Source organism: Pelobates fuscus, chromosome 1 (assembly GCF_036172605.1).
Source record: "Pelobates fuscus isolate aPelFus1 chromosome 1, aPelFus1.pri, whole genome shotgun sequence".
Classification (NCBI taxonomy): domain Eukaryota; kingdom Metazoa; phylum Chordata; class Amphibia; order Anura; family Pelobatidae; genus Pelobates; species Pelobates fuscus.
Window position 1 is genome coordinate 126,296,710 of NC_086317.1, and position 19,458 is coordinate 126,316,167.

At 42.9% G+C, this 19,458-nt stretch overlaps 1 protein-coding gene across 1 annotated transcript in view; it reads left to right on the forward strand.

The window, feature by feature from the left end:
- The window catches only part of PHEX (phosphate regulating endopeptidase X-linked), a 231,325-nt gene that overhangs the window by 104,673 nt on the left and 107,194 nt on the right, over positions 1 to 19,458 (forward strand). The window contains exons 11-12 of the mRNA XM_063450262.1: positions 304 to 432; positions 8,617 to 8,718. Coding sequence (XP_063306332.1) covers positions 304 to 432; positions 8,617 to 8,718 — 231 coding nt within the window. The remainder of the gene's footprint in view (positions 1 to 303; positions 433 to 8,616; positions 8,719 to 19,458) is intronic.

Below are 19,458 nucleotides of genomic sequence, written 5' to 3' on the forward strand. Positions count from 1 at the left end.
ATAGGAATTAGCTATGCATCTAAAACATACTTTTTCTTTTATTGACTAAAACATTTGCAGCAGTTATTCAGTGAGGCCCAGTGGACAAGCCATCACTGCTTGAACATTCTTTGCGTATTGTCAAATTATCACATTATGAAAAGGTGGATTACTTTATCAGTCATTTAAAGAAAGGACAATGTGAAAAGTATAAACCAGCAGATCCTGCGTTTAGTAATTATCTCTATGTTCCATAGTATTTTTGGTTTGCATGGACACTGAATGATTTTAAATAATTCTAAATATGTATATATTATTATACAGGTCCTGTTGGGTACCAATACATTAGCAGCTCGTTGGGATCGATGTGTGAATTATATTGAAAATTCTCTCCCTTATGCTGTTGGGAAGATGTTTGTAAATGCTCATTTCCAAGAGGACAAGAAGCAAATGGTATAGTAAAAATATGCATGTAAACTATGACATGGAATATTTATCATTTATGTGATAAAAAAATGTATGCTGTAAAAAATGTATTTTATAATATTTTACATGATTATATTTTGCTTCTGTATTTTATACATATTATGGTCTTAATTTAATATATTTGGATACGATGTTCAAATGATTAAATATCTTTAGATACTCTTTTAAAATTATTTTTAAATATTAGAATACCAAAAATATCTTTAAAAAAATACAAATAAAAAAATAAATTAATATTAAAATATTTTTCAAAATGCTAAATCATTGTAAGAGTTTATACAAAAATATTAAACCATTTGAAAATCTTATCCAAAAATATTAAATCGAAGCTGGCCCATGTTCTTTAACAATAAGAAATGCAGAGACTATTTTTGCTACAACAAATCCATATATACTTTATATTTGCTTACCAATGTGTTTGGCTTGAGCTGACAATTAGTGATGTCGCGAACATAACATTTTCCGTTCGCGAATGGCGAACGCGAACTTCCGCAAATGTTCGCAAATGGGCGAACCGGGCGAACCGCCATAGACTTCAATGGGCAGGCACATTTTAAAACCCACAGGGACTCTTTCTGGCCACAATAGTGATGGAAAAGTTGTTTCAAGGGGACTAACACCTGGACTGTGGCATGCCGGAGGGGGATCCATGGCAAAACTCCCATGGAAAATTTCATAGTTGATGCAGAGTCTGGTTTTAATCCATAAAGGGCATAAATCACCTAACATTCCTAAATTGTTTGGAATAACGTGCTTTAAAACATCAGGTATGATGTTGTATCGATCAGGTAGTGTAAGGGTTACGCCCGCTTCACAGTGACAGACCAAACTCCCCGTTTAACGCACCGCAAACAACCGCAAACAGTCCATTTGCACAACCGCAAACTCCCCATTTGCACAAGGTTGGATACCAAGCTAGCCATGTCCCGTTCCTTGTCCTCACTGATGTAATTGAAGGTCTCTTCCTCCACCCAGCCACGTACAACACCAAGGGTCCCCGAAAGGTGACAACAAGCCCCTTGGGACGCCTGCTGTGTTTGGTCTTCCACCTCCTCAAAGCCACCTTCCTCCTCTGACTTCTCTTCTTCAGACTCCTCTCTCTGCGTTGCCTCTCTCTGTGTTATTATAAGGTGTGTTAAGTAGTACTATTCCTATCAGTTTAATCCCTGTTATGTCCCCTATCAGGGGACGTGTATATGGCATTGATTTTAGGAACCGGGAGATGGAAAAAGATGCTTGGTCGTCCTCCTACTTCAAATTTTGGGCACTGCACGTGCAATCTAATGTGCCACCAGATAGGAGTGGTGTGTTAAGTAGTACTATTCTTATCAGTTTAATCCCTGTTACGTCCCCTATCAGGGGACGTGTATATGACATCGATTTTAGGAACCGGGAGATGGAAAAAGATGCTTGGTTGGTCCTCCTACTTCAAATTTGGGGCACTGCGCGTGTAATCTAATGTGCCACCAGATAGGAGTGGTGTGTTAAGTAGTCCCCCTCATCAGGCCTTTTTTAGCGAATGTATTGCCCACTGTCAGTCCCTTCGGGATCCATCCCTCATTCATCTTAATAAAGGTGAGGTAATCTAGACTTTTTTGACCTAGGCGACTTCTCTTCTCAGTGACAATATCTCCTGCTGCACTGAAGGTCCTTTCTGACAGGATACTTGAAGTGGGGCAGGCCAGAAGTTCTATCGCAAATTGGGATAGCTCAGGCCACAGGTCAAGCCTGAACACCCAGTAGTCAAGGGGTTCATCGCTCCTCAGAGTATCGATATCTGCAGTTAAGGCGAGGTAGTCTGCTACCTGTCGGTCGAGTCGTTCTCTGAGGGTGGACCCCGAAGGGCTGTGGCGATGCATAGGACTTAAAAAGCTCCGCATGTCCTCCATCAACAACACGTCTGTAAAGTGTCCTGTCCTTGCCCGTGTGGTCGTGGGAGGAGGAGGATTACTTTCACCTCTTCCCCTGTTAGATTCCCGTTGTGCTGTGACATTACCCTTATACGCTGTGTAAAGTATACTTTTTAATAGATTTTGGAACTGCTGCATCCTTTCCGACTTGCGGTAATTCGGTAACATTTCAGGCACTTTCTGCTTATACCGGGGGTCTAGTAGCGTGGACACCCAGTACAGGTCGTTCTCCTTCAGCCTTTTTATACGAGGGTCCCTCAACAGGCACGACAGCATGAAAGACCCCATTTGCACAAGGTTGGATGCCGAGCTACTCATGTCCCGTTCCTCATCCTCAGTGATCTCACTGAAGGTATGTTCTTCCCCCCAGCCACGTACAACACCAAGGGTACCAGATAGGTGATAACGAGCACCCTGGGATGCCTGTTGTGATTGGTCTTCCTCCTCCTCCTCAAAGCCACATTCCTCCTCTGACTCCTCTTCCACACAATCCTCTTCCAGCATTGCTGCAGGTCCAGCAAGCGATGCTGATAAGGCTGTTTCTGGTGGTGATGGTGACCACAACTCTTCCTCTCCCTCTTCACGCTCATCTACGGCCTGATCTAGCACTCTTCGCAGGGCACGCTCCAGGAAGAAAACAAATGGTATGATGTCGCTGATGGTGCCTTCGGTGCGACTGACTAGGTTTGTCACCTCCTCAAAAGGACGCATGAGCCTACAGGTATTGCGCATGAGCGTCCAGTAACGTGGGAAAAAAATTCCCATCTCCGCAGAGGCTGTCCTAGCACCCCGGTCATACAAATACTCGTTAATGGCTTTTTCTTGTTGGAGCAGGTGGTCGAACATTAGGAGTGTTGAATTCCAATGTGTCGGGCTGTCGCAAATCAAGCACCTCACTTTTGCCGCTGGATATCTGAAAAGTGCGCCATGGCCGTGTAGGAACGCCTGAAATGGCCACACACCTTCCTGGCCTGCTTCAGGACGTCCTGTAAGCCTGGGTACTTTTACACAAAGCGTTGTACGATCAGATTACACACATGTGCCATCCACAGCACATGTGTCAACTTGCCCAAATTCAATGCCGCCAACACATTTCTTCTGTTGTCACAAACCACTTTGCCAATCTCCAGTTGGTGCGGAGTCAGCCACTGATCCACCTGTGCATTCAGGGCAGACAGGAGTGCTGGTCCGGTGTGACTCTCTGCTTTCAGGCAAGTCAACCCCAAGACGTCGTGACACTGCCGTATCCGGGATGTGGAATAGTACCTGGGGGGGTGCCGTTGATGTGGAGCAAGACGCAGCAGCAGAAGAGGACTCAGCCGAGGAGGTTATGGAAGAGGATGGAGTAGGAGGAGTAGAGGAGGTGGCAGCAGGCCTGCCTGCAAGTCGTGGCGGTGTCACCAACTCCTCTGCAGAGCCACGCATTCCATGCTTGGCAGCCATCAGTAGGTTTACCCAATGCGCAGTGTAGGTGATATACCTGCCCTGACCATGCTTTGCAGACCAGGTATCAGTGGTCAGATGGACCCTTGCCCCAACACTGTGTGCCAGACATGCCATTACTTCCTTTTGCACAATCGAGTTCAGGTTGGGGATTGCCTTTTGTGCAAAGAAATTTCGGCTGGGTACCTTCCACTGCGGTGTCCCAATTTGTCAACAAATTTTTGGAACGCCTCAGACTCCACCAGCTTGTATGGTAAAAGCTGGCGGGCTAAGAGTTCAGACAAGCCGTGTGTCAGACGCCGGGCAAGGGGGTGACTTTGTGACATTGGCTTCTTACGCTCAAACATGTCCTTGACAGACACCTGACTGTGGGCAGATGAGCAGGAGCTGCTCAAGGCGAGAGACGGAGTGGCGGATGGTTGAGAGGGGGCAAGGAGGACAGCAGTGGTTGACGTTGATGAAGATGCTGGACCAGGAGGAGGATGACGGCTTTGAGTTTGTTTGCTTCCTGTACTCATGTGTTGATCCCATAGGCGTTTGTGATGTGTGATCATGTGCCTTCGCAAAGCAGTTGTACCGAGGTGGGCGTTGGACTTCCCACGACTCAGTTTCTTTTGGCACAGGTTGCAAATGGCATCGCTGTTGTCAGAGGCAGACACAAAAAAAAATGACACACTGCTAAGCTCTGCAATGACGGCATTCTGGTGGTGACAACAGCATCCGTTGATTGGCGTGCTGTCTGGCTGACCCCGGGTGCCGATGAATGCTGTCTGACTGTGCCACTAGCTCCTTGCGACGACCTCCCCCTGCTTCCAACTCGTCTGCTCCTCCTCTCTGTCTCCCCATCTGAACTTTCCCCCTGTTCTTCTTCTCTTCTAGCGGGCACCCACGTGACATCCACGGACGCATCGTCATCATCAACCGCTTCACTTGTATCTGACAACTGAGCAAAGGAAGCAGCAGCGGGTACAACATCATCATCACACCGTACGTCCATGTGTGTAATGCTGCCTGACTGAGACATATCCCTGTTATCTACATCCTCTGGCAATAATGCTTGCGCATCACTCATTTCTACCAACTGATGTGTAAATCGATTAGTGGTACTATGCATGCAAGCTACTGTGACAACAGATATGAGTGGCACTGTGCACTGGCAGAAGTTGGCAGAGTAGACGCTGTAGGCCTAAAACACACGCTTGCAGACAACTAACTGCAATTCAATCTATTACAGTCAAATTTTTTTTTTTTTTTAAATGTACACTACTGTTACACCAGATATGAGTTGCACTGGTGTGACACTGTGCCCTGGCAGGCCCTGAAACGCACATGCGTGAAGGAAACTGACTGCTATTATTTCACAGTCAAAAAAGTTTTTTTTTTTTTAAATGTACACTATTGTGACACCAGATATGAGTGGTGGCACTGGGCAAGTGGGCACAGTAAATGCTGTGAGCCTGACACACACGCTGGCAGGCGGGCAACTGCAATTAGATTACACAGAAAAAAAAAAGCAGACTGATGTTCTAGCCCTAAAAAGGGCTTTTTGGGGTGCTGTCCTTACAGCAGAGATCAGATGAGTCCTTTAGGACTGTAGTGGACACTGAATACACTAGCCTAGCTATCAATTTCCCTATTCAATCAGCAGCAGCACACTGTCCCTCCTCTCACTAAGAATGCAGCTTTAAAATGAATCTAAAATGGATGCTGTCCAGGAGGTGGGAGGGTCTGGGAGGGAGGGTCTGCTGCTGATTGGCTGGAATGTGTCTGCTGACTGTGAGGTACAGGGTCAAAGTTAACTCAATGATGACGAATAGGTGGCGGTCCGAGCATCGCATATGTTCACCGTCCGTGGCGAACGCGAACAAGCTATGTTCGCCAGGAACTATTCGCCAGCGAACCGTTCGGGACATCACTACTGACAATACTAAAATAATGTTCAGTAAGTTTAACATACATATAGTTTCCAACAGTATAGTGCATGTCTCGGTCTGCAAACAATATAGCACAACAAAAGCAGATAGCAAATAGTATTTGTTGATCTTTCATTAAGTCACAACTGAGGATTTCTAAGCATTTAATTGTGACTAATTTTGGGATATAGTCATCATTTATTTAAAGGGACACTATAGTCACCAAAACAACAGCTTAATGAAGCAGTTTTGGTGTATAGACCATGCCCCTGCAGCATCACTGCTCAATTCTATGCCATTTAGGAGTTACATTATTATTATTATTGCCATTTATATAGCGTCAACAAATTCCGTAGCGCTTTACAATATTATGAGATAACTATAAATAGGACAATTACAAGAAAACTTACAGGAAAGATAGGTTGAAGAGGACCCTGCTCAAACGAGCTTACAGTCTATAGGAGGTGGGGTATAAAACACATTAGGACAGGAAATAGCAATCAAATAAGGTGTGTGTGAAGCAGAGCTGGAGGAGAGAGTAGAGTGCTGCCCTTTAGGAGAAAGCAAGAGACAGGTATGTAAGGTAGAGGTTACTCTGGGAGGTCATAAGCTTGCCTAAAGAGATGGGTTTTAAGACACTTATTAAACGATTGAAGAGTAGGGGAGAGTCTGATGGCGGTATGCAGGCTATTCAATAGGAAGGGAGCTGCCCGTGAGAAGTCCTGGAAGCATGAGTTGGCTGTATGGGTGTAAAGCTATCGGCTGTAAGGTTAGTTTGGGGCGTGGCCACAGCAGGGCGAAGAAGAGAGTTAAAGGTGTCAAAGAGACGCCTGGGATTGTGGGAGCATGAACTAATGAGAGAGGAAAAGTATGACTGTTTGGCGAGGGCAAGGGCTGCGCTGTATGAACACAATATGAATCTATAATGGAGAAAGTCTGACTGGGTGCGAGACTTCCTCCAGGAGTCTGTATCACTTTGTTTATAAAGACCTAGTGACACCTACCTGCAGCCTTCATAAACACTTCCTGTAATGAGTCAGCTAATGTTTACACTTCCTTATTGCAAATTCTGTTTAATTTAGAATTGTTAATCTCCTGCTCTGTTAATAACTTGCTAGACCTTGCAGGAGCCTTCTCTGTGATTAACGTTGAACCTACAGAGCAGGAGATAAAAACTTTTAAAGTAAGTTACATCTGATTGAAATTTATACCATTTTGTTTTCATGCAGGATGTGTCAGTCACAGCCAAGGAAGGTGTGGCAAGAGCTGCATAAACAGAAACAAAAGTGATTTAACTCCTAAATGTCAGTGAATTGAGCAGTGAAACTTCAGAGGCATAATCTATACACAAAAACTAGTTCATTAAGCTTGCTTGGGAAGTAGCTTTCATTAGAGTACAAATGGTTACATGAGGATGAGGATGATAATGAGGATGTCACAACTGGATTCCATTCTACCTTCTCCCATGCCTGAACATATTTACAAAAACCTTTCCTGAGATTTTTTGGGAAATCGTCACAAATTCATAATCATACAAAAGGGACATAATCTATGACAGAGATAGTTTGCAAACCAGATAGAGGAATGTTAAATAGGTTTTGCCTGAATATGTCAAAATCCCACTAATTTCTGTGACTGTCACTCATTTCTTCACCCCAGTAAATGCTATTCCATTGTTCTGAAATATACTAGGCCCTGGGTAAGCGAATGCTCCTTATGGTGATGATGTTGGAGTATACAGTAAGGAACAGCAGTTGTCCTGCGTAATTTATTAATGAAATATTGAGAAAAAACACTCTACCCAGCATTCCTATGGTGAATCTGATTTTTTTTTTGCTCGTGCTTGTCGTTTACTGATGAAGTGAGTGCATATTACACAGTTTAAAAAAGTCTGGTCGAAATCCCTTTAGAATGTTCAGTGTTGAAGCTGTCAGCCCAAATCCCAGCCACAGCCCAATGTATCAGTAATCACAATCAGCTCATTGAGGTCGATATTACATCAAGCCTAAGAAACATGCTCCTATATTAATTTTAATGGTGGAGTAAAAGTAGACAGCCTGGAGACTGAGGGGATAAAAAGATTCAGGTGGTGGTAGAGCAAACCACAGTATGTAAGAAAAAATTGACAACTGATAGAAATGAACAGGGCAAGTGAAGAAAATACTGAGAAATCAAATCATATCATACATTCCCACCAGTGGTTTCAATTAGAGTACACACATATGGTGAGCAGATAGGAGGAAAGATAGATCAGGAAGACTGTGTGAAGAGAGAGCAGCTTAGTATAACAGAGATTGGAATCAACACACAACAAGCACTGTTACAAAAAGCCTGAGACCTAGGCCCCAACTGCTTTAGGAGTATTTTTAATTTATTTAATGGGCTCAGTTTGTAATGCTAAATTGAATGAGGAAGGCAGTTGTGATCAATCCTGTACAGAAATGGCTGACAATAGTTTTTAAGCAGATAGCTTCAGCACTGAAGAATTTAACTGCAGAAAAGATGCTAGTGGATAATGTAAAAGTGCCCTTATTATATTGGCCTGGTGTGAATTAAGGGATATCTATGTATTCTGAGAATATTATTATTTTTTTTTTTAATTATAAACACTCAGAATATATTGAGATTAATTCACTAGCTGAAGATTGAATTGCTTATACAGAGTGTTGCAAGGAAGGAAAGTTGTTGAAAAGTATCTTAAACTAATGTCAACCTATTATAGTACTGTACTATTTAAAGTTTTTATCATGATGCATTTAATTAAAAAAAAAAAATAAGAATTAAGATCAAATTAACCATGCTCTGCTTATATTATAAACCCAAAATCTATTTATCACTCCCCTGTGACTGCTGACCTTCTATCAAAATTTATGTTTATTATTCAGATGGAAGAACTGGTTGAAGGCATCCGTTGGGCCTTTATTGACATGCTGGAAAAGGAAAATGACTGGATGGATGAAGACACTAAAATAAAAGCGAAGCAAAAGGTGCAATATTTATTTAATACATATACGCACTATGCATGCTGTTAACAGTACAGGTGAAACTATATTGCAGTGTTTTCTGTAATTTTTTAAAGCTTTTTAGAAGACATTTTATGGAACGAAGTAATCACTAAAAAAATATACTATTAGCAAATTTACTCCATTGGTTTCTGCCATGAATGCCTCAAGAGTAGCATTCTGCCCCTTTAATAATTTTGAAACCAGAGAAGCTATTATTAGTTGCATTTTCAGTTGAATTTGGGAAAATCACTTGAAGCATTCGTTGTGTTGCGCTATTTCAATTGCTTTTGTTTGATTTGTAGATTGCAAACAGCTGAAAGTCTGTAAATGTTAATGATAAACCTAATTTGCTATAGAGGTTGAATCATTTTGATTACAACTTTATATATTTCAAACAGGCTCAAAAAATGTGAGTGTAATACCATTAGAGTATTTTTATTCATTTATATATGTTATTTATCAACTCTATTGCCCTATGAGAGTATGTGTTTTGTTTTTTGGTGATATCTCAAAACCATTTATGGGGTATATGTATACATTTGATTAATATCACTCTGTTGCACATTATTAATAGTGTGTTTACACAATCACTACTTATATATTTATATTCACTTTTATGCAGGGGCGGACTGACCGGTCGGGCACTTCGGACATGGTCCGAGGGCCCGGCCGGGAGGGGGGCGCGCCGCCAGTGCCGCCATCAGGGGGCCCGCCGTCAGGGCTGGATTGCCCCACTGCGGCCGTGGCATCTGTGGACTGTGCACGTAGGTGCCACGGGGTGGCCAGTCCGGTGGCACACTGAGGGGGCCGGCCGCGGTACATACTAAAGCCGTCGGGCCGGGTGGCAGCCTTGCCGGTCCGGCGGCACTCCTGTCACTAATGCTGAGGACGGAAGGAGGGAGGAGCATGTCTCTCTCTCATGCACCTTTGCGGTTTCCACAATTCCCAGCACAGGATGTGGGAACCGCAAGGGAGCATGAGAGAGAGACATGCTCCTCCCTCCTTCCGTCCTCAGCATTAGTGACAGGAGTGCCGCCGGACCGGCGAGTCTGCCACCCGGCAGCTCCAGCATGTACCGCGGCTGGCCCCCTCTGTCTTCTGTTGGTAAATGGGAGGGGGGAAATAAAACAGAGAGGGGGAATAGATAGAGGCAGGGGTAGAGGGAAGAAACAGACAGTGGGAAAATAGAGAGACGGGGGAGGGGAAGGAAAGAGACAGAGGGGGGGAGAGAGTGACACAGGGAAAGGAGGGAGAAAGAGACAGGGGGGAAGAGTGAGACACAGGGGGAGAAAGAGGGGAAATAGAGAGATGGTGGAGGGGGAGAAAGAGACAGAGGGGAAGAGAGATGTGGGGTAGAGAGAGACACAGGGAAAGGGGGGAGAAAGAGACAGAGGGGACAAGAGACACAGAGAGAAAGGAGAGACACATGCAAGGGGAGGGGGAGAAAGAGGCAGAGGCAGAGGGGGGAAGAGAGACTGGGAAGGAGAGGGGAGACATGGACACAGAGGAGCAGTGAGGGGGAGAAAGAAACATACAGAGGGACTGGGGGAGAAAAAAAGGCACACAGAGGGGCTGTATATATCATTGGTGGATCCCCCCAGCCGATCTCTCTCCCCGGTCTGCAGGCACCGTGCGGGCAGCCGGCAGGGGAGGGAAGAAGAGAGGACCCGGGAGCTTAGCCTGCAGCTCCTCTGGGTCCTTCTCATGCAAGCGTTGCCGCGCTTACCACGGCAACGCCCCGGCTCTCGCAAGAGTGAACTCTAACCCTGGAGCTACGGTCTAGAGTTCACTCTCAACACTGCGACCACCAGCGATTCCTGGTGGTCGCAGTAGTGAGAGTGAACTCTAGCCCCATACACACACTGCTTCCACACACACACATCATACACATTCACTCACTGCCCCCCATACACACACACTGTCCCCACACACACCATACACATTTACACACATTGCCTCACACACACATATACTGCCCACCCATACACACAGACCCCCATACACAGCCCCCCATACTAACATTGCCACACACTACAACCCCCCCGCCCCCCCACACACACTGCACCCCTCACACATTGCACCACTGCTCCTATACCCTACTACAGCCCCATATCCCAGCAGACCCCAGGTACATTTTCAAACTGTTCTTAAACGATTTGACTACTTACTCTGGGAGGGGGTCCTGGCCCTCCTGGCACCATAACCACTACACAGAGCAGCAGTGCTTATTGTGCATGGATTGTTTCTTTAAATAATCTACAAGTGCCCCCGTAGCCAGCTGGCCCACAGGCTGGCCAGCCAGCCCACAGGCCACCAGTTAGCCTGCCCACAGGCCAGCCAGGCCAGCAGCCAGCCACAGGCCAGTAGCCAGCCCACAGACCTACAGCAAGCCACAGGCTTACAGCCAGCAAGCCCACAGCCTGCCAGTCGTAGCCAGCAAGCCACAGCCTGCCAGCCGCAGCCAGCGAGCCACAGCCTGCCAGCCGCAGCCAGCAAGCCCACAGCCTGCCGGCAGTAGCCAGCAAGCCCACAGCCTGCCGGCAGTAGCCAGCAAGCCCACAGCCTGCCGGCAGTAGCCAGCAAGCCCACAGCCTGCCGGCAGTAGCCAGCAAGCCCACAGCCTGCCGGCAGTAGCCAGCAAGCCCACAGCCTGCCGGCAGTAGCCAGCAAGCCCACAGCCTGCCGGCAGTAGCCAGCAAGCCCACAGCCTGCCAGCAAGCCACAGCCTTCCAGCCGCAGCCAGCAAGCCACAGCCTGCCAGCCGCAGCCAGCAAGCCCACAGCCTGACGGCAGTAGCCAGCAAGCCCACAGCCTGCCGGCAGTAGCCAGCAAGCCCACAGCCTGCCGGCAGTAGCCAGCAAGCCCACAGCCTGCCGGCAGTAGCCAGCAAGCCCACAGCCTGCCGGCAGTAGCCAGCAAGCCCACAGCCTGCTGGCAGTAGCCAGCAAGCCCACAGCCTGCCGGGAAGCCGCAGCCTGCCAGCCGCAGCCAGCAAGCCCACAGCCTTCCAGGAAGCCCACAGACTGCCAGCCAGCAACAGTAATTAAGGTAAGAGGAGCCAACTTGACCTAGGTATCAGCAAGCTATGTTGTGTTGCTATATTGTAAATAGGAACCAGAGTGTTGGAGAGACCCCCCTCCAGGCCCCCATTAGACTCCATTGTAGTCTCTAATGGGGCCTGGAGTAGATTATTTCTAACACTCTCTAAAGAACACTGAGATAGCCTCTGCTTGAAAGACCTCCCCTCCATGGCCCATTAGCCCTCAATTGTAGTCTTTACTGGGGCCTGGAGGCGACTGTTTCCAGCAGAGGCTATCTAATGGACGCTGAGATGGCCTCTGCTAGAAAGACCCCCTTCCAAGCCTATTAGACTCCATTGTAGTCTCTAATAGGGCCTGGAGGAGATTCTTTCTAACACACTCTCTAAAGGACACTGAGATAGCCTCTGCTAGAAAGACCCCCCTCCATGGCCCATCAGCCCTCAATGTAGTCTCTACTGGGGCCTCGAGGGGATTATTGCACTTTTGTTCTTTGTGTCTAAAGATTGTGTAGGGTGTGGCTGGAGGCGGGACAAGGGTGGGGCTTGCTGCGGAGCATGGGTGGGCCTGTAAGGGGGTCCTTGATTTATTTTGCCTGTGGTCCCTGAGAGTTCTCAGTCCGACCCTGCTTTAATGTATGCATTTTTAGATTTTTATGTGCATTTAAGTCTCCATCTGACATCCTTTTGTTAACTGTGTGATATTGTTAGGTATGGTATGCATAAGACTTAATCAATTTCAGCTGCATTAAATGAGTAAAATTCCTGTTAGATTACACCCAAAACAGATCAGTTTGATTGGATGGATCGATTTGCTCGGTTATAGAATCCAGGAAGGAATTTGGTTTGGCGCAGCTGAAAAGGATTTTTGCACAAGTCTAGTGCGCACACACATGCTTCCATTGAAAAAATGGTTCATTGTGGGCCTGCAAACGTCATATCGGGAGAGAGTAAACATTTAAAATATCAAATTTCTAAAATTTACTTAACTATTGCGCATCATTTTTTTAAATTCTCAGTTTCCTCTCAATAACCTACTTTAACCCTTTAAGTCCGGAGGACGTACTATTACGCCACGCAGAAACCGGCTCTAAACGCCGGCGGGCGTAATAGTACGTCCTCGCTTTTATTGCCGCCCACGTGGCCGGCGGTATTCTCCCGCTGCAGATCGCGGTCGGGGGGGATGCCTGGCCCCCCGGGCAACCCCCCCTGTGGCCGGTGACCGCGATCTGCAGTCTCTGATCGCAGTGACAGGCTGTCACTGCGACCAGTATTCAGCATGTGTCAGCCGATTTCAAATCGGCTGACACATGCGGCCGGCGGCTTTCCCCTTCTGCAGATCGCGGTCGGGGGACTTACCTGGCCCCCCAGGCAGTCCCCCTGGGGTCAGTGACCGCGATCTGCTAGGTCTGAGATCGCAGTGACAGGCTGTCACTGCGATCTCAGAGCGCTCTGATCGCAGTGACAGCCTGTCACTGCGATCAGTGTTACATGTGTCAGCCTATTGGCTGACACATGTAACTGGCACAATGATCCCCCTGCAGATTGGAAGGGGGGAGTGCTTGTACCACCCAGGCACTCCCCCCTGTGGTCAATTACCCAATCTGCAGGAGGTGATCACAGTGACAGACAGTCACTGTGATCACTGATCCTGTGTGTCAGCCAGTGATGTGACATCACTGGCTGACACTGTCTCTGCCCCCTGTCCTGTAAAAAAAATAAAATATTAGTTCAAAAAATAAATAAAAAAAATTACAGTTACAAATAAAATATACTTAGATCATATATATTATATATATATGATCTAAGTATATATATATATATACACATACACACATTTACACATACACGACGTGTATTTAAATATTAATATATATATATATATATATATATATATTAATATCAAATTACACGTAGACTGATACTGATTAAATATATATATAATTATTGTTATATATATTTATATATAATATAAAAAAATATATATGTAAATACGTAAAAAAATAAAATTAAAAAAATATTTAAAAATAAATAATTAAAAAATATATAGATGTGTGTTATTTCGTTCTAACTGTATTGTGATAATAATATATATATATTTATATCAAAATACACGTAGAACAAAATAATATATATCATAATATATATATCTATATACATAAATATATACGTATATATCACTATATATACCTATATATAAATAAAAATATTAAAAAAAAATTATATATATATATACGTATATAAACACATATGTATATATATACATATATTAATTCTACACATATATTTATGTAATAATTTTACATAATTAGGTATCCTAATTAATTACAATTAGCGGGACCTGCCTGACAACCCATGCCGAAAGTATAGGGAATTTAATTTGCTAGCACTATATTTAACCCTATAACTTTCCAAGACACCATAAAACCTGTACATGGGGGGTACTGTTTTACTCGGGAGACTTTGCTGAACACAAATATTAGTGTTTCAAAACAGTAAAATGTATTACAACGATGCTATCGCCAGTAAAAGTGACGTTTTCTGCATTTTTCACGCACAAACAGCACTTACACGGACGATATTATTGCTGCAATACTTTTTACTGTTTTGAAATACAAATATTTGTGTTGAGCGAAGTCTCCCGAGTACAACAGTACCCCACATGTACAGGTTTTATGGTGTTTTCAAAAGTTACAGCGTCAAATATAAGGCTTGTGTTTCAGTTTTTTCACATTAAAATTCGCCAGATTGCTTACGTTGCCTTTGTGACCCTATGGTAGCCCAAGAATGAAAATTACCCCTATGATGGCATACCATTTGCAATAGTAGACAACCCAAGGTATTGCAAATGGGGTTTGTCCAGACTTTTTTAGTAGCCACTTAGTCACAAACACTGGCCAAAATTGGCGTTTTTTGCATTTTTCACACACAAACAAATACTAACGCTAACTTTGGCCAGTGTTTGTGACCAAATGGCTACTAAAAAAGACTGGACATACCCCATTTGCAATACCTTGGGTTGTCTACTATTGCAAATGGTATGCCATTATGGGTGTAAATTTAATTCCTGGGCTACTATACAGTCTCAAAGGCAACGTAACCAATCTGGCGAATTTCAATTTCAAATGTAACGTGCTATATTTGACCCTGTAACTTCCCAAAACACCATAAAACCTGTACATAGGGGGTACTGTTTTACACGTGAGACATCACTGAATACAAATATGTGTATTGTATTGCAGTAAAAGCAAACAGTATTTTGACATCCACAGTTAAAATGTCACATAGAACAAAAAAAAATTAAAAAAAATTTTTTTCCCCCCATTTTTTAATAAATTTTTTATATTAAATTATGTTCAATACCTAAATATTTGATGTTAAATGAAAGCCCTGTTTCCCCTGAATAAAATGATATATAATAAGGGGGGGTGCATTTAATATGAAAGAGGTGAATTACGGTTGGACAGACATATAGCGTAAATGCCAGGTTTTGTTTACGTTTTGTTCTGTTCACAACTTGTACATTTGGCTGCGGTGTTAAGGGGTTAACTTTCTTGAAATTTCTCTTTCTTTTTAATTTTGCCACGCATCAATTTATCAACAAAATCATATTGCTTTTTACAATAAATGTTTACCAAACACATATTTATTTATTATCCTCAAAGGATAGCATTTTCAGCGTGCTCTGAATGCAATATTTCAACAAATCACAATAAGGATAGGGATTAGAATGCATAGGGATTAAGAATAAAAGTGTCATGCTATGGACTGGGTTTTATTATAAGAGTAAAATTTAACACCGGTAATTGATTACCATTTGTACCTTTAACACCTTTTGGAATATTGCTCTTCGTTTACCAGACATATGCTTATCTCTCATAATGTGATCTACACTTGTGATGTTCAGGTGTGATGTTTTAACTCAGACAAATGTAAAGTTATGTAACACGGGAGAAAAAGTAAACCTGGTAATTGTTCACTAAATCACTGTTTATTGATGAATTCCTCTAAAGAGAAGGATGTGGGAGTACGAACAGATGAGACCATTTCCATCTGTGTGCAACTGCAGGCTGCTAATAAAAAGGGAAGGATGTGGTCATGTATTAAGGGGGGAATAAACACAGAAGATCAGATTATGTATTATCTCATATTTATAAATCTTTGTTAAGACGTCACCTTTAAAATGTGGAACAATTGTGCACCTGCTCAGAGGAAAGATTTTACAACAGTGCATATATTTAAAAGATTGGCAACCTAGTTAACAGATTGTAAGATTCTAACTTGGAGTGTAGGCTTAAGAAATTGGGTTGGTCTGGACAACAAGTTGCCAATGAGAGAATTGTATAAATGCAATGCAAAGGCCTATGACAGGTCTATATACTGACCAGCTGCGACATGACAGGTGAAGTGAATATTATTGATTATATTGTTACAATGGCACCTGTCAATGAATGGGATATATTGGGCAGCAAGTGAACAGTCAATTCTTGAATTTCATGTGTTGGAAGCAGAAAAAATGGGCAACCGAAAAGATCTGAGTGACTTTGACATGGGCCAAATAGTGATAGCTAGACGACTGGGTCATAGCATCTCCAAACCAGCAAATCTTGTTGAGTGTTCCCGGTATGCAGTGGTTAGTACCCACCTAAAGTAGTGCAAGGAAGGACAACCGGTGAAACAGCGTCAGGGTCATGGGCACCCAAGGCTTATCAATGCATGTGGGGAGCGAAGACTAGCCCATCTAATATGATCACAGAAGAGCTACTGGTGCTCATATGACTGAAAAACGTAATGCTGGCCATGATAGAATTGCGTCAGAACATACAGTGCATGGAAATAGTGAGGCTGCCATCCTGTAGGTGGCTTTTTTTCTCACACTATAGTGATACATTAAAAAAAGAATTAATAGAGGAGCTAGCCCATTGGTTAATGCTGCTGTGAGTTGATCAGAAAATATGATTTGTCGCACAAAAAGAGCATACTCAATTTATACACGTTCCTTGCATGATCCATTAATTGTTCTAGAGACTCTAAGCTGGGCTAGTACATTGTACCAAAATTGCCAGTAAATATCTAGATAAGTCTTAGTCTCTGTTGTATGCAACATGTGTATGTGACTGTGGCATGTCATATATATGTGCCAGCAGTCCCAATTTTGCCGGCAGAGTCACACATCCTGTCCCCAAAGAAAAAGAGTCAGACGGACCTATTCTAAATGCTCAGATCTGCCCATCAGTTCAATCTGCGGGGCAGATTTGAGGATGCAGGTAGGGACAGGACACAAGGACCATGTACACAGAACTTAGGCTGCTCTCTTTGCATGGTCTGCCTCTCACTGGTAGCTCACCCCTTTCATGAGTGGATGCAGCCCTCTTAATGAACAGGTCTACCCTTCTCTGGGCAGCCTGCTGACTTACCTGCCAAACTCTGTCTTGAATGGCCAGCAGGCAAAGTTGGTAGGTGTGATTTTTCATGACGAAAGAGAAGCATGACTAATCCACAGCATCTGACATACTTGTCACTTAATATATTTATATATTTGCTAGCAAATGACTAGCACAACTTACAGACAAATGTTGTGCTCTAAAGTTCCACTATGTTATATATGGATGGTTACGTATTAAATATAACATAATATACTAATTTGCCTGAGCTTCTAAAGTATATTATTTATGATTAACTGACTTTGAAAACTGGCTGTTACGATTTTTTTTTTTTATGATTTACTGGCTGTGCTTTTAAAAAGAAAACTATCCAAGCTATGCAATATACACTGGAAATATCAATGTTCCATGGAAACAAAATAAAGAATAAATGATCTGCATATTTTCCATTAAACCTTTTCTTATATGTTAAACCTCACTCGAATATGTACGGTTCAGTTCATTAGATGCTAGAACAAATGTCATATATCTTAATATGAGAGAAAAAAAATGGGATATTTACAAGCAGTACCTGTAATGTGAAATGTTCAGCATATAATTTTTCATGGTCTAAGGGCAGTGTTTGCAAAAAGCCATGTGGTTAATTATTGCAGTAAAAATAACTGAATGCTTGGACCCCAATATTATCTGGTGTGCATGGGGAAGACTTAACTTAAGTAGAACTTAAAAAAATATTTAACTGTGCATTCTCTACCCTCAATGTAAAGAAAAAGACAAGTCAAAAGACATAAATCATACTTACCTCCTGGAGTTTTAAAAAATAAAAATAACGAGGGCTTTTATCTGCCCTTGGCAGAATGAAGGGCCTATAGATCAATGTGATTATTAGTTTGAGATTGGCCTGGAAAAGTGTATGATGTCGGGATCTCTCAAATCCCATAAGTTGCTTTTTAAAAAAAAAAATAAAAAAAATCATTTTGCTAGCCAGAGTGATATTGTACGTCTATTGAAGACTTACTCGTAGGCTATATGCAATAGGATATATGTCCTAAATTTGGAGTAGATTTTTTACACCCAATAACATGTAAAACCATCTTTTAATTATCCTCATGTGGTTTGAATAGATAAGTTTTGCTACAACTGGAAGATTTTGTTTTCCGACATAGCAATGAAATATGCTAACTAATAAAGATCAAAATATAGTTTGCAGTAATTCTAATAAATGGCACATAAAATAGTAACAATGAATTAACACCACAATATAAAGTGCTAGTATTTATAATGAAGCCCCTCTCATATTTTCTTGAAAACATTTAATACCAATACAAATACAATTAAAGAGGGGTACTTCTTAATAGTGATAACACTGTCCAACCACCTCAGTGTATAAAAACTTACAAATGTATTGAAAAAGCCTTTAACCCAGGCTGAGGATAACACTGTGGAGCCTAGATCTGCAGTTCAAAGGCACAGTGGGACAATGCACGTCACATACAGTGCAAATACAAACAGAGATGCAGCAAGGATGTCGATCAATATAGTTTTGTAGCAAAATGTAACCCAGTAGAATCCTCTGCATTCTATATGAATACACTGGGTGGTGCTCCTGTTTCTTGCGACGTTTGGAAATGTAAGGTATAACTTAGATGTGTGCACTAACATACTGAATTCCATTCACTGTATTTTCTAGCTCTCCCTTTTCCATTTTGCAATTTTGCTTATTTCATATAGTCTTACAATAATCTGAATATTATCAATACTTATATGAACTAATTTAGTCAGTCCCAAATAGTTAATTACTAGTTAATACCTAGAATAAGTAGAATAAAATAACAGGAACATAATACACTTACATAATATAGTCTAGTATTGTGCTATGAAGCAGCAGAGTAGTATTTGGTTGGACCAATCTCCAGGCTCAGAGCACATGCACACACTCTGAGCCAGGAGGGAGGGAGTGGGGGGTTGGACAAGGGAGGGATTTTTTTTATTTTAAAAGCAGCAAAGTAGGTAGGGTGGGAGTCCAATGAGGGAGAGCGGGAAGTAGTGTGGGAGATAGTTACATAGCTGAAAAGAAACATGTGTCCATCAAGTTCAGGCTTCCTCACATTTGTTTTTTACTGTTGATCCAAAAGAAGGCAAAAAAACCCAGTTGGCAGCACTTCCTATTTTGCAACAAACTAGGGAAAAAAAAATCCGTCTTGACCCCAGAACGACAGTCAGATTTAAAAATTATCCTTGCATATTCTGTTTTTGCAGGTATGCATCTAGTTGATGTTTAACCCCTTAAGGACACATGAC